At 50.3% G+C, this 26,415-nt stretch overlaps 2 protein-coding genes across 2 annotated transcripts; one reads left to right on the top strand and one right to left on the bottom strand.

Moving 5' to 3' along the window:
* The first annotated feature begins 2,177 nt into the window (after positions 1 to 2,177).
* On the top strand, positions 2,178 to 25,407 carry Rab5c (RAB5C, member RAS oncogene family). The gene is made up of 6 exons (XM_006992893.4): positions 2,178 to 2,318; positions 20,149 to 20,402; positions 21,620 to 21,771; positions 22,208 to 22,330; positions 23,725 to 23,818; positions 24,250 to 25,407. The coding sequence occupies exons 2-6, from the start codon at positions 20,237 to 20,239 to the stop codon at positions 24,363 to 24,365; spliced, it is 651 nt and encodes a 216-aa protein (XP_006992955.1). The 5' UTR covers positions 2,178 to 2,318; positions 20,149 to 20,236; the 3' UTR covers positions 24,366 to 25,407.
* Positions 25,408 to 25,862: 455 nt separating this feature from the next.
* Hspb9 (heat shock protein family B (small) member 9) lies at positions 25,863 to 26,405 on the bottom strand. The gene has a single exon (XM_042282814.1). It carries the CDS (start codon positions 26,403 to 26,405, stop codon positions 25,896 to 25,898), a length of 510 nt encoding a protein of 169 aa, XP_042138748.1. The 3' UTR covers positions 25,863 to 25,895.
* Between the last annotated feature and the right edge of the window lie 10 nt (positions 26,406 to 26,415).

Below are 26,415 nucleotides of genomic sequence, written 5' to 3'. Positions count from 1 at the left end.
AGACCTTGACTCTGGCTGTTTCTGGGGGTTGGTCTGAGAGCCCCAGGGCTTTGAAAGAGCCAACACAAGGAGACACACCCCACCATACTCCAGGGCCCTGTTGCTGTCTCTAGGAAGGGCAGAGGCGCCAGCCAATCCACTTGGCGCCGTATTCACGACACCAGGGACTCCTGGGATAAGGGAGAAACCTTAATGAGTCACCAAGGGCCTGTTACACTCCTTCCTCCCCACCACCCAGTGACAACCACAAATACACAGTATGTGGGAGAGACCAGCCTAATCTCTAGACTTAGAAAGATAGCCCCAGGGAGTTGCCCTGCCCTCCGGAATAAGGAATTCTTCCCAGGTATTTGGTGTTGAGCTAGGTATAGTGTGTTATAGTGGGCAGGCAGCTGGAGGGAAGAGCTTGTCACCAGTCGAGAACCTGCTAAGAATGTCTTCTCTTAGCTTATAGCATTTCTCTGAAGAGCTGTGCATGCCCTATGGTATATACGTTGTAAGAAATTGGCACCTTGATGACAGGATGAAATTAGATGTGGGCACAGTATTGCAGTAGGCTGTTCCAGACAGGTCCATTCTTCAGCTCAGGTTTTCAGGGTATGACTCATAGCATAGGCACAAAGGCCCCCTGGTCTCTGGGGTGGGCTTTGATTTCATATAGGTTTTGAATAATGTCCCTGGGAGAGAGATGCAGAAAGAGGAAACGCTGGCCTTTGGTTGGGGTGGAGCAGAAGCAGAAGTGGTCCTAATTCATATAGAAGGAATTAGAAGAAACAGAAACAGAACTGACCCATATTAGGAGGGGGAGTGGATTTTGTCTACAGTGATGGGTGGAGAGAACCCAGGCAGAGGTTGTTGTTGGAGAGTCAGGTTCTGGTTGGGGGTGGAGGTGGCTCTGGTGTGTTGGGAGCGGAGCCTAATAAAGAAAGCTTAGTCTGTTGTGGTGGTGGTGGTGGTGTCGCACACACCTTTAATCCCAGCACTCCAGAAGGAGAGGCAGGAGGAGTCTGTGAGTTAAAGACAGCCCAGCCTACATAACAAGTTCCAGGCCAATCAGGGCTACATAGTTAGTGAAAGCCTAAGTGAAAGGAAGGCAGGGAGGGCAGCGGGCAAGCCTATGGCGGGCAGCAGCAGTTCTCCTTTTCTTTTCTTTTCTTTTTTTTAGGATTTATTTATTATGTATACAGTGTGTATTCCTGCAGGCCAGAAGAGGGCGCCAGATCTCATTACAGATGGTTGTGAGCCACCATGTGGTTGCTGGGAATTGAACTCAGGTCCTCTGGAAGAGCAGCCAGTGCTCTTAACCTCTGAGCCATCTCTCCAGCCCGCAGTTCTCCTTTTCATCCCACCTAGGATCCTCCAGAGAGGCACTCCTTAAAAAACAAACAAACAAACAAACAAAACATTCCTTCACTTCTTATTTGAGGGGAGGGAAGCTGGGTTCTTACATGCCATGCCATACATGTGGATGTCAAAGAACAACTTGTGGATGTCTGTTCTCTCCTTACGCTATGTGGGTCCCAGGGATAGAAGTTAGGTTTGGCGGCAAGCACCTTTACCCGTTGAGCCATTTCGTTAGTCCCCAAGGAGTCATTTCTACAAAGCGTCACCTTACCCTCACCTCTACTTTTTTCTTTTCATGTTTTCTCCCCCTCTTTGAGTCAGGGTTTACTACGCAGCCCTCGCTGTTGCAGAGATCTGCCAGGCTCTGCCTTCCGAGTGAACCACCACGCCGGGCTCCATCGCCTTTCATATAATAGTATGTCCTCAGCAATCAGCCTCCTGGACTTGTCTTGGCCGCAAAGTGTGGACAGGGGCTTCTCTAAGTTGCCAAGTGCACACCGTCTATGCTGCCTCACGAGCATCATATTTCTCCTTTCTCACGTCTGCAAGCACAGTCCTCTCTGCCCTCTTGCAAAGCTCCGCCACACGCCTTCCCTCGCGGCACCTGGAACTGGCAGTGACGCGATAAGCAGGCCCGGACCAGCTCCGCCCCACCAGCCGCGGGTTCCACCCTAAACAAGTGCCAGGCAGCCGCCGGCTCCTCCCTGTGCTGAGAACTACAAGTCCCGCCATCCCTCGCGCGCACTCTCCGTCTTTTCCCGCGTTGACTGTGGGTAGGATCAGAGTGCCTCCCATTGGTCTGTCCTTTCTGTCAGTCACCCGGGACTATAGAGAGGCGGGGCAGAGCTGGAGATCCGGATCCGGAGCGGCTGAAAGGCGGAAGTGGAGGCCGGAGCCTGGGACACCGCCGGGGGGGAGAGGAGCGGAGTCTGTAGGAGCCCCGGCCCAAGTAACGCTGCCGCCCCGGAGCCGCGGTGAGTATGCCTGTCTCGGAGCCAGTCTCTCGCCTGCGTGGAAGCCTTTCTGGGGTACTCTTTCCTCCTGCCCAACCTTAGCTGGGGGGGACACTGACCCCTCCCCCGACCCGTAGCCCCCTCTCAGGGGCTCCCTAGGGCGTCGGGCCAAAGGGGGAGCCCCTCTTCCCTTCGTTTACCTGCCCCTCGGGGGCCTTCAGGAGTCCTTCAAGGCTCCCCTCCGGCCTGTCCAGTCCAGTTGTGGGAGAGAGGGACCCCAAGTTCCGCTCTCCACTCCCTCGCTTTCAGAATCAAAGAGTCTTTGCCAGGTGTGAAGGGACCTGTCTCCCTTCCCTTTCAGAGGTGGTGGGGAGTGCTGTCTTTCCTGGTTTTCCTTTCCTGTGTCCCCCTCCCCAAAATCCCAAACCACCCCCCCCCCAAAAAAAACCCAGTTGCCCCCGGCAGCCCTGAAAGAATTTTTATCTAGATTTAGGGTGTGCGGGGATGGTGGGTGTCCGGATGAGAATGTTCCACGGGCACAGAAGTGTGTTTGCTCTTACAGTTCCTTACTTCCTCCCGAGCCTACCGGGACCTCAGCAGAGTTTGAATTCTGGGTCACTTACAGGGAACCAGCAGCTCCCCTCTCCTTGTGCTGCGGGGTTAGGCCCCCAGCCCTGCCTATGTCCTCTCGGTGTGTGTCCGTCTTCCTGCCTCTGAAGAATTTAGCTGAGCTTTGCTCAATCCTAGCGACAGATCAGGGAGGATCTGCCCATTCATTATCTTCCTTCTCTCCTCCTCCTTCCCCCGGCTCCAGGCTCAGCCCTGGCCTTCCAGAGCATGTGAGTGGTTTCCTTAGAGGGCCTGCTGTCTGCTGTTCTGTAGAGAGGAGAAGGTGGCCAAATTCGAGCAGTGTGGCATTGAAGGAGCATCTCTTCTTCCACCCCCCAATCGCACAACACTGTACACCTGAGCAACAGGTCCATGCCTCACCAGAGTCTCCAGCCTCTGTTTGGCTTGGATTTACCCCAAAGCAGTTAGCCCAGATCCCATCGGCAGCTCTAGCTTTTGTGGGTGAAGGAATTGCTCTGTGTGTCATGAAGTGCCGGTTCCCCCAACCGTCTTGACGCAGGGCCCTTGTCTTTTCCTTGGGGCTGAAGTGTGTGAAATGGCTGCTGTTTTCTGACCAAGCTGGAAAGTTCTTTAGTTAAGTGGCCAAAGTACAGGTCAGAGACTACCTTCCTGAGGAGTAGCCTGATTCCGAGGCCACAACTGACCCTTGCTGTCTGCTGTGGAGGAAGAGTGGAGAAGCCGTTCAGTCCTTGGGCATTCCTGACCACCCTAAGACGCTTATCACACGAAAGTTAAAAAGTTTTGCTTTGAGATCTTTCTGATCTACTTTCTGATCTACAGTTGCTGGTGTCCAGTCAGTACAACATTTTAAGCTAATTCTGGGATGTATGTATTTTACTTCTTTGTTTGTTTATTGTTTTGTTTTTCGAGACAGGGTTTCTCTTTGTAGCTTTGGAGCCTGTCCTGGAACTCGCTCTGTAGACCAGGCTGGCCTCGAACTCACAGAGATGCTCCTGTCTCTATTTCCCCGAGTGCTGGGATTAAAGGCGTGAACCACCACTGCCCGGCTGTATTTTACTTCTTATTGGACAACAAGAAACCCCTTCCTTATTAGGGTCAACAGCTAGATGAGACACTCTTTCTGTGTGGGCTCATTGGAGACTCCCTCAGACAGCCTAGATTCTCTGATCTATCCAGCATGTTTTTCTGAGGGGGAGAAACAGTGAATCCTGTCTGCTCACAGGGATTGGTTTCTGCTGGAAACCACTTCCCAGCTCAGGAGTGGATTGTGATTCCTGGCTGAGGCAGGCAAGGCTTCTGATGGGCATTTCTGGCATTCGTCTGGACATCCTCTCCCAGCTTTGACTCTGAAACACGATGTTGAGGAGAAACTCTTAGAGAGGCAGGAGGCACTAGAGTTCTGCAGCCTGTCACTGCTCTGCCGGGAGAGGGAGGGAGGGAGGGAGGGAAGGAGGGAGGGCACTGACAGCGGGAGTCCCTCCTCTCAGAGTCTACTCTTCACCTCTCCTCTCGCTTCTCACACCTAGCTAGCTGGCCTTTCTGCTGTTCACTGCAGGAGTGTAAGTGTATATCTTATTTATAAGATTTGAAGCCCCAGAGTTCTCCCCATACGTTCCTCACAAGTGTCGTGGAGATAGTGGTCTTTGTGTCCCCACCTTACTGACCATTCTTCCCCTAGGACCGTACAGTTAGAAGTGGTCAGTGTTTGGAGCTTGGGTTCAAACGTAACCTCACCTTTTCTAAAGCAGGCTCTCCTCCTAGCCTGGTGTGCTTGTTAAATGAATGAACTTGCAGAAATAGTGAATGGGGGTGGGGTGGGGTGAGTACAGACCCTTGGCCTTCCTCATCATGGCATTCCTTCTTGGCTTCCTTCGCTTTCCCAACAGCCTACTCTTTTCTTTTTCTCCCTTTGCTATGGAGGCCACGATGGTTAAGAGTCCCGAGCCTGTACTCTTCAGGGCCCAAGAGTTTGCTAGTGTCTGTGTGTCATTAATTTCTCCAGAACTTAACTCAGAATGACGTGAAAGTGAAAGTGAAAGTGACGAACTGAAGGGTCCGGCTGGGCAGGATCGAACGGTTGGGCCTTCTGATTCCCCTTTGATGCTGCCTGCTGATTTTGACTCTCACTGTGTAGGCCTGGCTGGCCTGGAACTGCTTTTGTAGACCAGGCTAGCCTTGAACTTACAGAGATCCACTTGTCACTGCTCCCGAGTGCTGGGATTAAACATGTCCCCCACTGTGCCCAGCTTCAAACTCACACATTCAAACTGAGTACCACCAAGCGAGCATTCCTTCAAAGAACCTATGCGTACTCGTCTATTTCCTGTCTGTGTATGTGCACACGCGCACCATTGTGCGTGTGAAGACGTGAGAGGACAGCTTGTGGGAGCCTGTTCTCTACCTCCACCCGATGGGTCCTGGGACTAAACTCAGGTCTTCAGACTTGGGGCAAGCACCTCTACTTGCTGAGTCATCTCACTGGCCCGGAAAGAGCCTTCTTAATGGACTGAGGATATAGCTCAGTTGGTGAGCGCTTGGTTAGCCTGCCAGAGACTTATCTCTGCGCTGTGTGAGCTTGTAGATACATCTGTGATTCCAGTGCTTGGGAGATGGAGGCCGGAGGATCAGAGTTCAAAGTCATCCTTGGCTCAGTAGGAAGTTGGAGGCCAGCCTGGGTTACGTGAGACTGACTCTTTTTGGAACTATTGCTCAGCAATCAGAAGGGCAGTGTAGGTAGAAATTATTAGAGGTTTAGACTCAGGGACTTGCGTTCCCATCCGCAGTCTCTTGCTTACCAGTTAGGTAACTTGGGCTCGCTGAACCTGTTTCTTCCATAAAATGGGAATACTAGATCTCTTCCAGATCTAGAAACAAAAGGTAAAGGGGCCAGTCCTGTGCCAAGGACAACAGATCCTCACAAAATCGCCTCTGGTGGGCAGGTGTCTGTCTGTCTTTTTTGAGTCAGGGTCTCACAGGAGGAGTGCTGGGCATGGCAGCTCATGGCTTTAATCCCAGCACCTGCGAGCCAGAGGCAGGAGGATCTCTATGAGTTCAAGGGCAGCTGGGCCATAGTGAGACCCTGACTCAAAAAAGAAAGACAAAACAGAAGAAACTGCAAAGGCAGTCACCATGATTGTCCCATCAGGAGTCACTGCATTTATTTAGATTTGAGGCAGGGTCTTTCTACTTGGCCCTGGCTGTCCTTGAACTCACCATGTAGACAGGACTGGCCTCGAATTCAAAGAGCTCCTCCTGCCTCTGCCTCGAATGTTGGGTCTAAAGGTGTGCGTCACCATGCATGCTCTTGTACCTTTAAAAAAATGGAGCCAGGACTTCTTTCCTGAGAGGTGAGCACAGGGTTTCTGATCAGCCATGGCTGAGTCAGGGTGCTTCGTTAGAGCCATTTGTTATGGGTGGCAGAGATTATAGACTAGGATGTCCCGAAATGGAGGTTGTAATGCTTTCAGGTCCTTGGCAGAGCCCAGTGTAATCCTGTCAGCTTGGGAGACTAAAGCAGTAGGATCCTGAGTTCAAGGCCGCCTGGATTACATAGCATGTTGGAGACCAGCCTGAGTAACTTAGTGAGACCCTGTCTGTGAATATAAAACGAGCTCAGGCTTTGTAGCTCAGTTGTAGACTACTTGCCTAGCATGCATGAGGAGGCTCTTGCCTTTTTCTATCACTTGGGAGGCTGAGGAAGGAGAATCATGAGTTTGAGACCAGCCCAGGCTGTTTAGCAAGATCCTATCTCAAACAAAACAAAAAGAACTCTGGAATAATCTTTTAAGGGCATTCTCTTTATCAAGAGCATGGCATATAAAAAAGTTTGATTGCTTTTCAAACTACTGCATCTCTGGTACACAGGGGCAGTGATACCAGTTAAAAATAAACTAAACTTATTTTTCTGTTTTGTTTTTCAAGACAAGGTTTCTCTGTGTAACAGCCCTGGCTGTCCTGGATCTCACTCTGTAGACCAGGCTGGCCTTGAACTCCGAGGTCCACCTGTCCTTACCTCCAAGTGCTGGGATTAAAGACATGTACCACCACTACTGGCTAAAAGCTCAATTTACAGAGTTTTGATGACATGTTCCAGGCACTCTTCTGAGCTCTGAGCATCCTCAGTTTCATCCTCACACCACTGGAGGGAGGCCCATGTTACAGTGAGAGCCATTCTCTGAGTGGCAGACAGGAGTTTGTGCTCATTCCTCGTTACGGATAATACTCTCCTTCTGCAGGATAGCCTCTCCTCTCTAGGCTAAGTGTGTACTGTTCCTTTTGCCTAGAATACTCTGTCCACCTCACCTGCCTGGAAGCTGCTTTCCCTAGTTTCTTTCAAGACTTGACTTGCAATTCACTTTCTTTGTGAAGCTTCCCTTTAGCCTGAGGAGGTACCAGCTCCTCTCTACATCAGTGCTGGTTCCTTGCTCTTTCTATCTCAGGTAGATCATGTCCAGCATAGGAGGCCCTCACTGCAGCTGCTAAAGGAAAACACAGACATGGAACCCTGCCCTGAAGTCCCTGTCTGCCCGCTTCCTTAACACTCCCCTACCCAAACTGAGTTTGTCCAAGTAAAGCTGGGATCTGAACCTAGCCCCAGTTCATTCCAAGCTTGAGCCCTATCTTCTGCTGCTCACACACAGATAGCAGAGCAAACAGGTAAGAAGAACAATTGCTACCGGGCAGATAATGCGAATCAGATAGGGTACAAACCAATCTCCAGAACTCCAGTGGAGTTCTCCAAATCACCATTTCCTGTGAAGGCTCTAGCAGGAGAAGGTGGGCATGGCTCTGGCTGGCTGCAGAGCCCCCTCCACCCCACCTGCCTCTGCAGAGAATAAATCTGGTAGCAGGACAGACTATTTTACACTTTCTGCAGTTGTGTGTGATGAGACAAAGCCCACCCAGGCAGCACTTAGCGGGGATCAGTGAGGTTAAACTTTACTCTGGTCAGTGGGTGCTATTTTGCATGTCTGCACAGAGTGATGTTGGTCTTAAGCACTGGCAGTTCTGAAGTTTAGCTCAGTAGTCCAATGCTTACCTTGCGTTTTTGAGGTTCTGGTTCTACTCCCTGTCACCAAAACAAAAAGGTATCGAGGGCAGCCCTCCCTGCCTGATGGTATCCAACCTGCGTGACCTTTAAACTCCCTGCTCTAGGCTCAGCCTGTCGTGTTTGGGGTGTGCTTTCTCTCACCTGCGGACTGTTGGTCTGACTTCCACCAGCTCTTCTTATCCCTGCTCCCTGTTGGTTAACTCATCTTCAAAACTGAGTTTGTGAGATTAGCCGGCCTCAAATCTCATCTGGTTTCAGGATGAGCCACTGCCCACCCCCATTGTGTGAGCTTTTCAGAGTAGTCTTAGGACAGTTATGCGGGTTGTACAGAGTCTCCTCAGAAGCCTCAGACCCTGGTCCCCTGTTAGTGTCATGTTACATTAGTGTTAGTGCATGAAAGTCCATGCTCCATCCACATTTCTGTGGATTGCACCTGATTGTCCTGTTGCTGTGACAAGAGCCCAGGCTGCATTTGGATGCCGCACTTCTGTAGACTACTCTAGGTAGGTAGTTTCATGGACTGCACTTGTCTTCAGTGACAGTGGAGGTTTTGAGGTCACCAGCCAGATAGTTTATGGGGTGCTGGACATTCTTCTCATGAGTAGACTGGGTTAGGAGTGGTAGGGTTGGGGAAGATTCCAGTAGAAAGGACCGTTTGATCCCGTTGTATCAAGGCACACAGAATCAGTGTGACTGACCACTGTCAGTGTCAGCCTGACCCCAGGCTGGGGTCTCTTCACTCTAAAGTTGTCCCGTTTCATTTGTTCACTTTGGAAGACTGTCATTATGTGTAGTTCACACTGAAGAGTGGCAGGTCAAGCCCCCCTCTTAGAGGGTGGAGTAGCTACATGAATTATTAAGTCCCCTGATGCATTCTCTCATTATTTTCAATTATTCATCTGTTGGTATTGGCTCACAGATAACTTAATTTTACACTTTGATTTGTAATCTACATTTCTTCCTCACATTGTTTTGTCTTTGACCATAGGCTGCTCTTTCAGCTTCCTTTGACCTACCCCCCTCCCCCTGCATCAATGTGAGGTTTTCTGATTTTGTTTTTTGAGCATTTTTTTACTTTTTGGCACAAGATGCTGTTTGTATATTTCCTACCCAGGCCCTGGAATTGACTGCCTTTCCAAGGGCTGTTTAGCAAACATTTTCTGTCTAATGCCCTGATCTGGAGTTACAGGATGAGTTCAGGTTATCCCTTCTGGTGGTGGTTGGTGCGGTCCCACAGCTGGATAAGGTAGCAAGTAGCATGTGGTGAGAATCCCCTCCAGCTCTTAACACCTGGTCCTTGCAGCAAGTCGCTGCCCTCTGTTCACCTGTTCCCAGTCCAGCTGCCTGATGCTGCACCTGCGCTAAGCAGTGGTCACATTTGCTATTTACTCTGGAGTTTACCGTCAGGTATGGAGAGGTGCTGGATGTAATCTTTGGGCATTGAGTTCTCCAGCCAAACCTTCCTGGACTCTGGGCTGAGAGTCCATGTGAAATCCCAGGTGGTCTAGTCACGCCTCTTTTGCTGCCATTCATAAACAGACCTCTCCTTTGGGAAGGCTTGTGTTGTAGCCTTTGTGGCTCTAGGCAGGCTCAAGGCAGATATCACTTGGAGCTGTGATCCTGAATCATTGACTAGCTTAAATCCTTCACTTGCAATCACCCTCTGAAAATCTGTAACCTGAGCCCTGCGCCAGCCCTTTGCTTCTATTCATAGGTTCTGTGTGTGTCTCCTTCAGGTGGCTCTGTCGGAAGCATCCCAGGCCTGAGGAGGCTGTGGGTGGCCTCCCTCACCCTGGCTGCTCTCCTAGTCATCACATTGCTCTCTGGGCTGCTCAGACTCTGTGGTCATGAATGATGCCAATTTACAAACCTCTAGCATTTGCAGCCTGCTTTTTAAAAGGAACTCAACTCTGGTTTTGTCGTCAGCTGCCCTGTTCTTGCCCCTTCCCCCTTGCAGCTGAATCACTTCTTCCCCTTCCTAAGAGAGACTTCAAAACGGAGGCAAGGCAATGAGGTCTTCAAGATGCTTCATGTATAGGAACTTTTCATATTTTTAATGTAACTTAATGAAGCAGAGTCAGGATTTGTTAAAAAGTATTTTAATACAAACTTTAAGCATGAGGATTAAAAGCAATGTGCAGAAAAAACAAGAACAAACAACAACACAAAACCCCAGGGCGTGGATGTGGGTCTCTCAAAGAAGAGTCACTCTTTTTTATTATTGCTTTTGAAGGGACTGTGATTGGTTTTGGTGGGGGAAGATTTACTGGATGGTGATGGTTTCTTCAGTCAATGGCATCGGGACCATCTCCAGAGAATTCAAAGTTGGGGCTGTTGACAATACATCATGAGTCTTCTAGGAAACTAGCCCTTGTTCCAGGAAACTAGTGAAAGGCTTCCTCTTCCAAATGAGGGGCATTGGAGGATAAGGTCCAGGGAAGCTGGGGTGAAGGGTGTCTGGCCAAGGGTTGAGGAACCACTTGCTTTATGGGAGGTTTCATGGGGGCAAGCCCCACCCCACTTGCATTGCTGAGTGCTTCTAGGGGCCATTTTCTCTCTTTTTTTTTTTTTTAAAGATTTATTTATTTATTGTGTATACAGTGTTCTGTTTGTATGTATGTCTGCACACCAGAAGAGGGCACCAGATCTCATCACAGATGGCTGTGAGCCACCATGTGGTTGCTGGGAATCGAACTCAGGACCTCTGGAAGAGCAGTCAGTGCTCTTAACCTCTGAGCCATCTCTCCAGCCCCTAGGGGCCATTCTCTTATACATCATCTTTCCAGCAGCCCTGGATGTGAGTGCTAGTCTCTCCCTCTTATAGGCTTGGGGATGCATTCGGGGCACAGCAGAAGGCTAGCCTAAGTGATGGCCACAGGACTGGATATCTGTCTGACTTAACGCTACTTACTGTACAGGGACCTGAGAAGTCCTGTCAGAAATCTTGGCTGGCTTAGAGTGCTCTTGGGGTAAAGTCCAAGTCATCTGTTAGCTCTCAGCTGTCCCTATCTATTTGCCAAACTTAGCCAGGCTGACATGTTCACTTCACCATTTTTATGACTCCTTATGGTATACCAGGCATGAGCTTAACACACAGGAAAACTACAGTCCAACTTTTGGGAGTTTTATAACGTCCCTTTCATATGTGACAATGACTTAGGTCCTCTTGCCTTCACATTCTCAGCACTCAAGCTCCCAAGTTCTCTAAACTCCTGCAGGAAGTAGTCTTTGTAGAATGTGGGGCTGTGGAAGCCGAAGTGTGTTAATTTATTGAAATTTGTTCAGACCCATTCATTGTCTGACCAGACCCCTTCTTCAGCTGACACCATCATATGTTTTGTTTAGCAAAAATTAAGAGAGGCCAGGCGGTGGTGGTGCACGTCTTTAATTCCAGCACTCGGAAGGCAGAGCCAAGCGGATCTCTGTGAGTTCGAGGCCAGCCTGGTCTACAGAGCGAGATTCAGAACAGCCAGGGCTACACAGAGAAACCCTGTCTCAAAAAAAAAACAAAAAACAAAAAAAACAAAACAAAAAGATGAAGAGAGAAGTTTGTCTGAACTACTGTTTTCTGGCTTCCGGGAGCCATTGTCCCTTGGATATCACAGGGAGAACTTCGACCTTGTTCTTGTTAGCTGGGCAGCTTCTGACCACAGTGCGCATGTGGTGTCTGGGCAGGAGGAATTTGGCTCACTGCTGTCTGGCCCCCTCCTGCCCTCCCCTTAGAGACCACCTCTGCTGGCTGCTTGGAGCTGAGGGCAAAACAAAGAGAGCAGTGATTTAAGCTGCTTTTCTTCTGTGGATGTTTGTAAAGACAGGGAGGGCTTGTCACTTGGTGTGAGTGCCTGAGAGAACAGGTGTTGAGGATGACCCTGACTGGAGCAGAGATGGTGCCGTCCTGCTGGGTCTGGGGGCAGCAGAAAGGGCAGCTGTCCTGGCTCACACTCCCGGCCCCTCCCTGTAGAGCCTGTCCTGAGACAGGGAGACGGGCCCTGCATTGATGAGATTCCAGTTAGTAACATCCTAAGTTAGTTTATAACTGCACAAACCAAACAGGCCCAGGAAACCAGCGGGGGGACACCTGTGATCTCAGTTCTTGAGAGGTTGAGGCAGGAGGATTCTACGCTCCAGGCTGGTGAGACTGTCTTCACAAAATGAAAAACACAAAAACCCCAAATCTCAGCACCAAGCTAGATGTCCATACAGAGTAGTAGGAGAGTTGTGGGCCAGTGGAAACCTCACGTCCTTCCTCCCTGCTGTCCAGGAAGCCTGTGCTTCGGGATGGAGCAGCAGCAGATGCGGGCTGAGGCAGTCGGGTTGGCTGCCTTTTAACAGGCAGGGAAGGGGAGTAAGCCCCCATTCAGCTGCAGCCTCAACTCCTGGTCCCTGTGCTGAGCATGGGTGTGGGTTTGTGCTGCAGGAAGGGCCACACTGCAAGCTGAACTTTGGCTTGGGGCTGAGAATCTGCCAGTCTGACTGAGAAGTGCTGCCCTGGAGGCCAGGCTCCATTTTTCTCAGGAATGTTGAATCACTAGGCAGGATGAACCTTGTCAGGTGTAGCTCTAAGCAGCCTCCTGCCTCTTGGTAGACAGGGCCAATGACTGAGACACTGCAGTCATGGAATCCTTCTTGGACATTACGTACACTGTGCCTTCCTCCCCACGAGTACAGGAAGGAGAGGAGACGTCACTGGAGGTGGTTCCATCTTTGCCTGAATTTAGCGCTGACTGTGCTTCCTCTGGCCTCTCGGGGAACCCATCTGCGATGGAGAGCTGAGAAAGCAGCTTGGTGGTCAGGGAAGGATTTCTTCTTTCTCTTCTGTTTTTCAGTTGTGTGTGTGTGAGCGTGCACACGCATTTGGAGGTCATTAGACAATTTGCACATTAGACACTTCTACCTTGTGGGTCCTGGGAATGAAATTCAGGTTGTCAGGCTTGGTGGCAAGAACCTTTACTCACTGAGCCATCTTGCCAGTTCTCCGAGAAGAATTTCTTCTTTCTAGGACAGGGCTCTAGAAGCTGGGGGGTCTGCCTCTGAAGAGATGGCAACCATCTGACTTGTCTTGGCGTCTGTCCTCAGTTCTACCCAGTCCCTGGGGGAAGGGGTTAGGGAGCCCCCCATGCTCTTTCCTGGCTAACTCCTGGCAAAGTGTTCGGCTTGGCTACCCAGTGGTGTTTCCAGAGTTTAAACCTCTTTGATAGAGTTGCCAGAGTTGGGAACCTAGGCTGGAGCTCTTAGGTACTCCATGAGGCTTCACTGTCGTCTTTTCCAGAATGGGGAATGTATTAAGACTAATCCCAGATAAGAGACTTGGGTGGCCTGGGCAGGTAGGGGTTCTGTCTGTCCCAGTGGCAGGGAACTCAGCTGACTCTGAGCGTACTTCTAGGGTGCTACATGGTTCCAAGTCATCTTCTGTAGCTTTGTAACCCAAGCACCCCTTCACTTCCTGCATCTCCTCCCCTAAGTCAGCTGCTCAATGGCTTTCCATAAAAGTCCTTCCCAGAGCTCAGCCTGGACTGTAGAGTGTCTGGTGTCAGGGCCAACCTTTTCTGTTCACTCTGCAGGTGAGACATGGCCCCAGTACAGCAGTACCAGAGTCCTACACCTTATTTCGTTCCCCTCCCCTGACCCCCCAACTTTTTTCCCACTGCAGATAGCCTGGGCAGGTGGGATTAGAGCATCACATCACTGTAACCTCTTTCTCCTCAGTAAAAACATGCTGGCTTCTTCTTTTAGGAATATTTAAACAATTTCACAATTCTCTAGCCCATAGTTTTAAGTCTAGACAGTAAACACAGCTTTAACATACTTTGAACAATTATTTTTATATAAAAGCTCATCCTGTCCCTTATTAACATTTGGGTGTCTTTGTTCTCTTGATCATTTTCCAATTTAGGCAGTATCTTTTTTTTTTTTTATTGTATTAGTGTTCTGAATCTTTTCATACTAGAGAAAAGCTAAAAATGGTTTTTATACAGGAGAGGGAATTGGTTCCGTATATATTTTGTTTTATTTTTTATTTTTTGGCTTAATTATGTAGCCCTGGAACTTGCTGTGTAGATGAGGCTGATCTCAAATTCACAGAAATCTGCTTTCCAAGGGCTAGGATTAAAGGTGTATGCTACTACTTCCAGCTCATCATATCATTTCTTTCTTTCTTTTTGTTTTTGTTTTGTTTCCGAGACAGGGTTTCCCTGTGTAACTTTGGTGCCTGTCTTGGATCTCACTCTATAGACCAGGCTGGCCTCGAACTCACAGAGATCCACCTGGCTCTGCCTCCTGAGTGCTGGGATTAAAGGCGTGCACCACCATCACCGCCGGCCTTCACCTTATCATTTCTAAGCTTTAGTTTTTCATTGTTTTATGTAAATTCTATACTAAAAGTATTTTGTCTGTTAACTTGTAACTTTCATATACAAAGAAGTTTATGTACTTAGTTAGGTTTACAAATATAAAGTATACAGCTAGCTAAAAATTTTAACTAATTTTAAAAAGTGTGTCCCTGATGAAAGCCATTATTTTACTGAAGCATACTTAGGGCTGTTGAGATGACTCCACAGGCAAAAGCACTTTTTACCACGCCCGATGGCCTGAGCTCAGTCCCCAGGAGCTACATGGTGGATGGAGAGAACTGACTCCTGAAAGTTGTTCTCTGACCTCTCTCTATATGCAATGGCATATGCACACATATCCATGATAAATAAATAAGTATAAACCACACGTTGAAAAATGGACTCCTTGTTATCCGTAGTAGATGTGAATATGTTGGTAATGGTGGATTTTCTTTCATCTCTTAGCTTTTCCTAAGTTACAAGTCATGGGTTTGGTCTCTGCCATCACCTTGTTGTGTTTCTCTGGGCAAGTCACCTCACCTCACCTCTTCTTCCTTCTCTGTAATTGACATAGTTAGGATTGGGTCTATATGGCCCTCTAAGCTCTGACAGCCAACGAGTCAGAGTTGATTAAGTAGCTAGCCTGTAGTTTAATAAGCATGCCACTGGGAACCTTACCTTCCTCTTAATTCTGCGTTGGATACCCTATGTTTATTTAACCTTTTCAGCAACCCAATGCAATTAGCATTAAATAATACCATTTTACAGATAAGGAACTAAAGCTGACAATGACCACTTGTGTGACTTGGCCAAGGTCACAGAACTAACCAGCTGACCAAAGCTGGAGCCAATGTCCTTCTCCTCATGCTGAGGTTGGGTGAGGAGATGGGGGCTCCAGGCAGCTGCTGTCTCTTCTTTCCTCTGACTCTACAGCCTGGCAGTCCTGCTGAGAGCTGTCCTGGGCTCCAGTGTACCTTAGCAGTGGTTTCCCTGAGGGGATGAACTGTGGCTCTTGAGACTATGGGTCAGTTGTCACCTCAGCTCCCTGGGGCCTCTGACGTGATCCTTGGCTCCACTTGGCTCCCTTTTAATATCTGCCCCCTTAGCCTTTGAACCCAGTTACCTCTCCTGCTCAGGCCAGTGCATCCTTCTCTTAACTAACAAGTTTCAGGAGGCACTGTGCTTTCTCCAACTCAACTCTTGGCTTTTTTCCACAGAGTAAAGGATAGCTAGACCACCACCCTGGAGCTCTAGGCAGGGCCACTTGGTTCTCAGTCCTGTTCCACTCCCTTACCCAGTAGCTAACCTTAAGTGACTGCATCTCCACCCACCTTCTGGCCTACAGTCTGCTTTCTCTAATCTGCTCCCAATCCAGGCTGTGCTCACTTGCAGCTAGAGGAAGTCTCTAAAGCAAACAGGAAGCACCAGAGACACCCACCAGCTGGAGTTGCTAGACCTTGTGAAGCCAGCAAGGACAGCAGTGTGAAGCCAGTGTATGGATTAGAGGAGAGAAGCATGGTCATGTCTCACAGGGGCTGGGGAGGGGCAGCATTACCACAGCACTTGGTTTCTTGAAGGCTTCAGCTTAGCAAGGCCCTGCCTTAGCTCGATGGCCTGTCTGAGCACTGTGTGGATCTGCAAGCCTTCCCTTATCAGCTGTAGCCCTGTGTTTAGTCAGGTTCTTCTGTTTGTTTATTTGAGACAGGGTCTCACTATTTAGCCTTGGCTGGCCTCTGACCTCACAGAGCTCCTCCTGCCTCTGCCTCCCAGTGCTGGGATGAAATGCATGATCCTCTGCACCCAACTGGGAAGCTGATTTTAAAGCCTTGAGTTCCAGACTCTGCCTCTAGAGACTCTGATGTAGTTGGTTTAATGTGGATTCTGATGAGAAAAGTGGCCACAGACCTGTGACCCCCAGAGTACATACAGGCAGGCCAGCACAGGGAAGAGCAGCGCTCAGCTCTTCCTGTTTCTTGTCCTTCCTTGGCCTGTGCAGAGCTGGAATGTTGAGGGGCCTAGTTCCCTCTGCCCTTTGTGAGCACTATGGGAAAAGACATACTAATTAGAGTGCCCCCAATCCTTGCACATGCTCCCTTTCCCATGGAGGGCATGAAGTTGGGACTGGTGCCCATTCTTGGTGGTCCATGAATGAAGCAGGATTCTTTTTTTTTTTTTTTTTTTTGGTTTTTCGAGACAGGGTTTCTCTGTGTAGCTTTGCGCCTTTCCTGGAACTCACTTGGTAGCCCAGGCTGGCCTTGAACTCACGGAGATCCACCTGCCTCTGCCTCCTGAGTGCTGGGATTAAAGGCGTGCGCCACCACCGCCTGGCTGAAGCAGGATTCTTATTTAGAAGGTTGGGAAGTGGGTCTTGAGAGTCCTTTGCCATGGCCTGAAGCTCCACCATTGCCAGACACTCAGGGAGAAAGATTGTTGACTCATCCTGTCTCCTACAAGCAGCTTTAGTGGTGACCGGCTCTTAAGCAGGATTTTATGTTATTTATTCATTTATTTTGGTTTTTCAAGACAGGGTTTCTCTGTGTAGCTTTGGAGCCTGTACTGGAACTCACTCTGTACCCCAGGCTGGCCTTGAACTCACAGAGATCCACCTGCCTCTGCCTCCTGAGTGCTGGAATTAAAGGCGTGCGCCGCCGCCGCCGCCGCCACCACCACCACCACCTGGCTGCAGGATTTGTTTTTTGACTCCAAGACAACTTAAAATTGTTCCATCACTTGATCTAAAATATCTTTTTTTTTCTCACATTTTTTTAAAAAGATTTGTTTATTTATTATGTATAGTGTTCTATCTGCATGTACCCCTGCCCGCCAGAAGAGGGCACCAGATCTCATTACAGATGGTTGTGAGCCACCATGTGGTTGCTGGGAACTGAACTCAGGAGCTCTGGAAGAATAACCAGTGCTCTTAACCACTGAGCCATCTCTCCAGCCCGATCTAAAATGTCTTTGCAACTAGTTGAGGACACATGGACACACACACACACACACACACACACACACACACACACACACGGCAGGACAGCTCAGTCCATGAATTCATTCACTATTACCACCTGCCAGGATTATATCTTCTGGTTTTCCAGTCTTGGAGGGGGGTGTAAGCCTTCTTGGGAAGCTGGGTGTTGCCTTTACGTGTCTCAGACATGCTCTTATCTCTGCATTACTTCATGACAAAAATTGTCTTGCTTAGTGCTTTATTGGCTGAAAAGGTCAGACACTTCTGCTCATGTGATCCCTTCTTGGGGCCAGGAAAACCACGAGGCAACAGACCATAAAAAGTGCTGTGAGCACCTGCTCAGGTGTTGCTGGAGGCAGGACCAGTGATCAGGAAGGACATGTCAGCAGCCGGTTTAGGCCAGCTGGGTAGAACTTGTTTCAGTTGACTAGGGAAGCCAGGGTCTGCTCACCAGCATGTGTGGAGAAGAAGTTGTGTTCTGGGGGGACACTGACCTAAACGCTGATGTGCCCCATCACTAAGTCCTGGTTTGCCTTAGCTCAGGTGGCTTTTATGAGGTAACCCTGAGTGGGAGGAGACAGTCACACTCAGGGCACTGCAGTCCGGTGGCTGCTCATTGGCTCGGTTCCGGCTGCTCTGTCCCTGGTGCTTCAGTGGCACCTGCAGACAGCTGTCCTGAGCCTGGGCAGCTCTGCAGGCCAGCCACACAGATGGCTTCAACACCCAGACAAGGTGGAGAACATTCTGTCTGGGCAGGTGTGCAAAGCTGTGGGTTTGGTAGGGACTAGACTTGACTATGTCTGTTTTTCTCATCTAGAAGGTGAGGGTTGCTGCCCACGCCCGTGGCCATCTCCCCTTTACAGCTGCTTTGGGTTTTTTGCAGCCAGGGTCTTGCTTGTCTGTCCCCTGGCCCCACTCCCTCCTTCTTCTCTTGTACTCCGGCCCAGTGGTTTGCGCTGTGTCATGTGCTCTCAGGGCAGTCACTGACTTGTAGTTCCACCGTGGTTTTCCCTCAGCGGCTGAAGCTTTGCCTCGGATGGGGTGGCCCCTCCCATACTTGGGAGAACTCAAGGACTATAGGATCAGGGTCACTTTTGCTGGAACCAGACCTTGCAGGGCCCACAGAACTGCTGCAGCTCCCCAAACCCAAACACCATGGCTGGGTGTGGCCTCATTGTCCTTCCCAAGCCGGGAGAACAGCCTGATAACAACTGAGCTTATGTGCAGGAACCCAAGATGTATCCTGGCTCTGTTACTTGTATACTAGGTGTCCTTGAGGAGGGCTCTCAATGCTGTCAAGTTATGTCTGTAAAAATGGAAGGTTTTTAAAGCTCAAGATAATAGTGCAGTAGTCTCTATGAATGCTGGCTCCTTTCAGAATGATTTCCTGGGGTAAGCACTCTGAATTCCTAGAACACACATGAGCATTGTGAGGAAGTCCCGATGAAACTGCACAGGCCTTGTCCTCCTTGTTCAGGGTGAATGAGAAAGCATCTTACCTATGGTGTCTTTAAATGACATTTCTGGTTAGTAATCAGCTTGAAGACTGCCCCCTCCTACTTCCTTCCTTGTACTTTTGGGGAAGAGGTGGCCCCCATTTCAAAGCTTTTTTCCTTTGGCGCTGCCCAGAAAGGAAACCGTTGTTCCTGGTTAGTGAATCATTCTTCCTGAAGCTCACTTTTTACATGAGTTGCTGGGAGATCCTGGGTGTGGAAAAGGATTTGAGGCTGAACAAAGCAGGTCCTTTGCTGTCCGCCTGCTTCTTGCAGGGGCACAGAGCACAGCTTCCCACAGGCCCTCTGTTCATCACACTCCTGTCCCTTGACTGGAGTGGGTGCACTGTCCTGCTCAGGGCAGGGCAGCTCTCTCCCTGTGTGTGTTCTCTGTCTTCTGCTCTGTGTCTTCTAGAGGCTTCTCATCCTTCTGTGCAGTTCCAAAGCTTCCAAAAAGCTCGAGCCTCTGAAGCTTAGTGGTGAATCAGGGCTGGAGCACCAGCTGCGAGGGGTGCAGGTCTCAGTGTCTCATGTTTGCCTCCACCCCTGCCTTCCCCTTAGGCTTCCTTTGTGTCACCCCTGCCTCTGCCAGTAGAGAATGGAGGCGAGGTCTCTATTTCAAAGGGAGAGTTGGCAGCGGAGACTGGGAGCAGAGCTCTGGCTTCAGAGCATGTTTGTTTTTCTGTGTGGTTTGTTTTTTAATGTGTGTGAGACTTCTGGCCCATCCAAAACGAGAAGACTGGGGAAAGAGGCTGAAGACAAGCAAGAGAACATTGCTTTGATTCTGGTACATCCAGTCCAGCCTCAGACCAAGAAAGTGATTCTTCTGCGTGGTACAAGCCTAGTTGTTTTGATAAGAACTTGCTCTGGCTGGGCCTTGGTCGCTGTGTGCCCATAAGCATCTTATCTTAGGAGCTCACTGCCAGGACTCACTGTGCCTTCACCCCCCTTCCCACACACTTTGCTTCTGCCCAGAGCAGGCTGTGGTCCTAACCCAAGACTACAAGCTTATTGTTTGTTGACCTAAATCCTAGTGTCTTTCTGGGCCCTTTTTGGGGGGTTGGAGGTGGAGCCCAAAGAGCCTAATGATTCATGCTGGCATCCATCCATTCCTCGCCTGGATTTTATAAGTGAATGTATGTATTTGAGAGAGGGAAGTCCTAGTGTTTGCTCAGGATCCAGGAACCTAAAGTTGGGAAGCCGCTTAGCGCTGTACCTCTCTGCCAGTTGTAAATCCAGGAGATGTGCAGTTCAGTCTAGTGAAGACTTCAGCTCAACCCTTGTGGGGAGGGCTGGGAGTTCAGGGGCAAGATCAGTCATCCTGGTCATCAGGGAGGGCAAGGGAGAATATTGTGATTTTGGGAGGGCACCGTTGGCAGTCTCCTCCTAACCTCCACTTCTTATTTCTCCCCTGCAGTTGGAGGCCTCCCTCCCCATTAAGTGCCTCTTTGCCTAGCACCGGCCCCACCCCCACGCTCACTGGTACTGCTACCAAGCATTGGGCCATGGCGGGTCGGGGAGGTGCAGCACGCCCCAATGGACCAGCTGCTGGCAACAAAATCTGTCAGTTTAAGCTGGTCCTCTTGGGGGAGTCTGCAGTGGGCAAATCCAGCCTCGTCCTCCGCTTTGTCAAGGGACAGTTCCACGAGTACCAGGAGAGCACCATTGGAGGTGAGTGAGCCAGGGAGTTGGGGAGGCCAGGGTGCCTTAAGAAGAAGGAAAGCTGTCTGTGCAGAAACTAAATCTGTCTGGCCTGGGAGCATTCCTCAGTGGCCCTGGAATTGAATCCAGCAGTCAGTCTTCATGCTTCATTCCAAAAAGCATGACTGCTAAGAATTAGCTAGGGATTGAAAACTGGCTTCCTGTTCTGATCCAGCCTCTTTATTATTTGTGTGGATGTGACTGCCCCTTCCACTGACCTGGCATCAGGACCTCCCAGAGGGTCCTTTTTGTTCTGCGGGACAGTATGCATGTCCTGATCTTTCCTGCTGACCTTTACCCTTTCTGGAGCTCAGAATGTGTCACTGGTTCCTATTGGTCAGCATTTAGGATGTAAATAGGGTCTGGACTCGGCCCCTTGCATCCGTAGTCACTGTGAACCTGAAGGCCAGGGCCACTGTGGACTTGAGTCGTCTCTCTCTCCTCTCTTGGTTGGTAGGAGGTTTCCAGGCAGCTGGAAACAGAATGGGCCATGTCAGCAGTCTCCTCTCTGCCTCCTCAGCACCATCAGGAGCTGTAGAGGGGGAAGTGAGGTGGCAGCCCAGGCTTCTCACAGAGCCGTCGTAGTCCTCTGCTGGGTCCGGGGTGTGGGGAACCCTACCTGTCTGTCCCCGCTCCAGGATTCTCCTTCAAAGCATATTTGCTCCAGTGCCCTGTGTTCCCATCTCCAGTAGAGTCTGTATTCAAACCACAGGCTGGCCATACAGGAATGATTCTGGGTCACTGCAGGGATGGTGCCACCTAGAGTGCCACCTGGCTAGCTGGAGTGCCTGGAGGTGGCAGGGATAGTTGGAAAGCCAGTCATCCAGCCGCAGCCTGGCAATGTGACAGTGTCTGTTTCCCAGTGAGCATGCCTTCCTGAAACTGAAGGTCACAGTCACCCTTGAGCTGAAGTGGGTCTGTGAAGGACAGTGGAAGGAAGGCCAGGGGGTTTCACCCTTTGGGGCTTGGCCTCAGGGTTCCCCTGGGCCTTCCTTATCTGGCCCTTGCTGTGCTTTGTAGGACGGCTCTCAAATGGCTCAGTGCAGGCACTTCCCTGACAGAACACAGGAGCGCAGGCCTCACCTGCCCAGTGTGGACAGGCTTCTACATGCCAGAACCAGCAACAGAAAATAAGGCAGGTGGTTTCCAGTTCCTCCTTGCCTAATGACACCACCTTTTTCTTACAGCGGCTTTCCTCACACAGACTGTCTGCTTAGACGACACCACGGTCAAGTTTGAGATCTGGGACACAGCTGGACAGGAGCGATACCACAGCCTGGCCCCCATGTACTATCGGGGGGCCCAGGCAGCCATCGTGGTCTATGACATCACCAACACAGTAAAGATTTTCCTTCCTTTACTCCTTGCCCTTCATTTCTGTAAAGCCCCAAGAATTGGATTATAAAAGCCACATTTCAGGCCTCCCTCTCAGGCTTCTATTCCCGACTGGGATATGGGCAGATTTCCTGTTCATCGGGATGCTCTCATGAGAATCTGTTTTTTTTTTTTTTTTTTCGAGACAGGGTTTCTCTGTGTATTTTTGGTACCTGTCCTGGAACTCACTCTGTAGACCAGGCTGGCCTCGAACTCACAGAGATCCACCTGGCTCTGCCTCCTGAGTGCTGGCATTAAAGGCATGGCCACCGCTGCCTGGCTCTCACTAGAATCTTTAGATGGCTTATCAGATGTCTTTGACTGCCAGTTTTCATTTGCTAGTGAGTGGCCCAGAGTAGAGTGTCTCCTGTCCCTTTGACACTTTGACCCTGTCTCCTCAGGATACATTTGCACGGGCTAAGAACTGGGTGAAGGAGTTACAGAGGCAGGCCAGCCCCAACATCGTCATCGCACTGGCAGGTAACAAGGCAGACCTGGCCAGCAAGAGAGCCGTGGAGTTTCAGGTGAGGAGATGATAGAACTTGAGGGGAAGGGTGAGCTGGCTCTGGGAGGGAGGCCTCCACAGGCCACTCAGGTCCTGTAAGATGGCAGGCGGCAGCAGCAGCAGCTTTCTGCTGCCCTCTCATGACTTAAGCATGGCCACAAAAGAACTGTCTTTGCAGTGGTCTTTTGGGGGTGGGGGTGGGGGGTAGGTGATGCTTCTGCACATTTTGCCTTATACATTGAATGGACTGAACCAGAAGTACTTTTTTTTTTTTTTTTTTTAACTTTATTTTATGGGCATTGTGTGAGGGTGTCAGATTCCCTGGAACTGGAGTTATAGACAACTGTGAGCTGCCTGCCATGTGGGTGCTGGAAATTGAATCTGGGTCCTCTGGAAGAACAGCCAGTGCTCAACCACTGAGCCATCTCTCCAGCCCAAGAAGTACTTTTTTTAGGCAATGCATGCATGTAGAAACATTCTTTTGTACTTTTTTTTTTTTTTTTTTTTTTTTTTAACCCCCTCCAGGACAGGGTTTCTCTGTGTAACAGTCCTAGCTGTCCTGGAACTCACTCTGTAGCCCAGGCTGGCCTCGAACTCACAGAGATCCGCCTGCCTCTGCCTCCCGAGTGCTGTGATGAAAGGTGTGTGCCACCACCGCCCAGCCACATGTAGTAAATTTAAATAGTCCAGGAAGGTATAGAAAATGAGTTTAGTCTCTTTAATCCTAGAAACTCAGCATCTCTTACTCAGAATTCCCAGTTTTTTGTCTTACCAAAAATGTACACATTTATGAATCCTTTTCTCTATACAGATGGAAGTGTGCTATGACTGTATGTCACAGTGTCCTGTGTTTGTGTGTGTGAGAGGGGGGAGGGAAGGAAAATATCTCATGTAGCCTAGGCTGCTGGCCTTGAACTCCTGACCCTCATTCTCCCACCTCCCAAGTGCTGAGATTACAGTGGTGAGTCACCTCTCCAGCACTCTCCAGCTCATTCTTTACCTAGCTGATGACCTCCTAGGTCATTTGTAACAGTTGAGGGCTTGTGCTGCAGGCCGCATCCCTGTGCTCTCATGCCTTGGTCCAGATGTGCAGGTGTATTCGTAGGGTATTTTTCTAGAAGAATGTCTTGCCTAGTGAGTGAAGAGCAAGTGGGCAGAGTGGATCTAGGGAAGCTGAGTAAGAATCTGCCAGTATTTGTGAACTGGGAGGTATAGCGTGTGAGTGGGGGCTAAGTGATGCTGGTATTTTGGGGGAACCCAGAACAGGGGAGCTCTAAGCCTGAAACCCCTGTATTTGCCCAGTCAGTGTCTGTTTTATAAGGCCTGAGACCAGGGAAGATTTTATCCTGGGCCCTAGCCTCTACCATCTGCCAACATTCACCTCCCACCCTCTTCCTCGATTTCCTGAATCAGGAAGCACAAGCCTATGCAGATGACAACAGTTTGCTGTTCATGGAGACGTCAGCGAAGACTGCGATGAACGTGAATGAAATTTTCATGGCAATAGGTAAATTACCTCTCCCCATTCTTCTCCCCAGCAGAGTGGAACCCTGTGTGCTGGTCTCTGGTGGGTCTGTGGGGTGCCTTCACTAACAGAATTTTCACCATTTTAAACTATGTGATAAAACTGTTGTCTAGCTGACTGCCAGGGGCAGAACTTTCTAAAACTTGGGCCAAAGTTTCAGTGTTGTACTCCCTGTCCTTGTCAGAGCTGTCCATTGCCATCCCTTCCCCCATAGGACTTTAGCTCATCTGCCTGATTCAAATCCTGGCTGTGCCACTTGTCACTCTAGTTTGGGGCAAGTTCTTAACCCCTCTGCTCCAGTTTCCAGAGACACACAGTGCACCCGGCACACAAGCCTCCAGTATTCTGGGTGTCACCGACTAGGGGAGGATGTTGGGGTGGCCCCACAGGTGCATTTCCCCTTCTCTCAACAGCTAAGAAGCTTCCCAAGAACGAGCCCCAGAATGTAGCTGGTGCTCCCGGCCGGAACAGAGGTGTGGATCTGCAGGAGAGCAGCCCAGCCAGCCGGAGCCAGTGCTGCAGCAACTGAGCCCCCCTTGCCTGCCTGCCGCTGCCCCCACTCCTCCACCAGAATGACCCGACTGGAATCCACTCTAACCAATCGCACTTAACGACTCGGGCCACCACTGGGGGCAGGGGAGGGGTCCATCATGAATTCTCCGCATAACTTTGATCCTAGGCCGGAGGGAGTTATTCCACCTGCACCTTTCTGTACAAATACTAATTCAATTTTAAGTCTTAAGTCACTTTTTTAATATATTTGATCTTCTGCTCTTCCCAGTCCCCTTTCTACTGCTCTCCCACTTGCCCTTTGCTGGTAGCAGCCACGCTCCTGTGCCCTGGCCTGTGGGACAGGGTTGGAGCAGTTACCCTTTTTCCTTCTTGCTGGAGAGCAGACTCGGCAAGAACACCCACATCTTACCTTGCTGGGAGGAGTGGTCTTGGTCCCAGGGCGGTGGGCAGGCCCTGGGCTGGGGAAGGGACAGGCAGCTCTTCCCTGGGCTGGCTGTCATCAGGCTGCAGCCCCTCCCCATCTAACTCCCAGCCGGGAGAGAAACCGCAGCATTACTGAAGCATCATTTGTGACAGCCACACACCCATGGCCCAGGACCCCTCCACCCTCGGTCACTCTGACCTCTGGCTCTGAGCCCTGTTCTGACCAAATCACGATGATGAGTATTTGGGGGTGGGTGGGTAAGGGGGGGGAGTGGGAGGGGATGGAACCAACTTTTTCTGTATTTTGTATTGTATGTTTTCTTCAACATGTAACCAATCAGTATCTTGTCAATATAGTCAGCCGATCGATCGACCTCACACTTGTCTTCCTCGTCTTTCTCTGGCAGTTTATCAGGCCATACATATCCTCTCTATTTTAACCTAAATTAATATAAAGGAATCATCCAGTCTGATCAAATGGCTCTGCCTCCTGCGTGTGAAAGGATGCTGGTGGTCATGGTAACCAAAAGACAGAGGCTCTGCTGTTGGCACCTCTGATGATATAGGAGGATAGGACTGACCTGGGGCTGACCGCTGACTCCCCTCAGCTTACATTAAAGGATATGCAACCTGTATTTGAACATTGTTGGTGTCTGTAGTGACCTCCGAGGGGTTTTGTTTGTTTGTTTTTGGTGTGAGTTTTTGGTAGGACTGCATTAGGACTATGACACCCATCTTTTTGTCCCTAAAGAGGAACACTGAGGACTGATCATGAGGCCAGTGCTCCAGTCCATCACCACCTCTGTCATCCACAGCACCCCCATGACAGGTTCAGCACTGTCCATCCTGCTTCAGGACCATCCATGGATTCTGAACATTGGCACAGGCCATCCCAGCCCTCTGCTGCTCCCTGCTGGAGCCGGTGCTGTTAGCTTAGTTCACACTTCCCTCCAGTTTATCGCAGGGCCGAAAGCCTGATTATTGGTGTACTTAACTATCCTCTGAGATGCCTCCCCGGCCCCCCTCCCCCAACTCCACCCTGCAGCTCCAACCCGCCATCCCCAAGAAAAAACGTTGATGGACTCAAGACTGCTGCACATCTCGGTTGTTTAATGGGTCAGGATCATTTGGAGCCCTTAGATCCGAGGCCCCTGAGTCTCCAGGTCTGGCTTGTTTGAGCTTCAGGGGGAGATAGTGACCGGTTTTGTCCCAGGACCCACAGATGGCCCGATGGTGTCAGGCCGCAGGTCATAGCTGCAGGATCTAAGTTCGGTGGGAGTTGCATCTGCCGGTGCACTGTCTGCTCCATGCGGTAACTGCCCCTGACCGGGTCATTCGACTGCTGTTTCTTCTGACCGGTCACCGTCAGGTTCTGGCCGTCCACCTGCACCATCAGCTCCCCCGGAGCGAAACCGTGGGCGTCCATCTTCATCTGGAAAGCTGCATCTGCACGGCTGGTGCCGTGCGCTGCAGCCAGATCATCCCTGAGCAGCCGCACGGGTAGTGTGGCCACTTGATTTCGTTCAGCTGAGGTCGAGCTGGGACATCGGGACGCTGCGCTGGGACATCGGGACGCCACCCGGCTCTCCCCCGGTTCTTGCCGGCTGGAGAAACTGCTTCCTGCCCGCTGCATCCGAGAGAGC

The sequence above is a fragment of the Peromyscus maniculatus genome, chromosome 8, assembly GCF_049852395.1.
Source record: "Peromyscus maniculatus bairdii isolate BWxNUB_F1_BW_parent chromosome 8, HU_Pman_BW_mat_3.1, whole genome shotgun sequence".
Lineage (NCBI taxonomy): Eukaryota > Metazoa > Chordata > Mammalia > Rodentia > Cricetidae > Peromyscus > Peromyscus maniculatus.
The sequence above is the reverse complement of the archived record's forward strand: the minus strand, read 5'-3'. Positions and strand labels throughout refer to the sequence as shown.

Excerpts from the sequence above, each read along its gene's own strand:
- Rab5c (XM_006992893.4), top strand. The coding sequence starts at position 20,237 with ATGGCGGGTCGGGGAGGTGCAGCACGCCCCAATGGACCAGCTGCTGGC. Across the intron at positions 20,403-21,619 it reads CCAGGAGAGCACCATTGGAG|CGGCTTTCCTCACACAGACT; the intron begins GTGAGTGAGCCA and ends TTTTTCTTACAG. Across the intron at positions 23,819-24,249 it reads TGAAATTTTCATGGCAATAG|CTAAGAAGCTTCCCAAGAAC; the intron begins GTAAATTACCTC and ends TTCTCTCAACAG.
- Hspb9 (XM_042282814.1), bottom strand. The coding sequence starts at position 26,405 with ATGCAGCGGGCAGGAAGCAGTTTCTCCAGCCGGCAAGAACCGGGGGAG.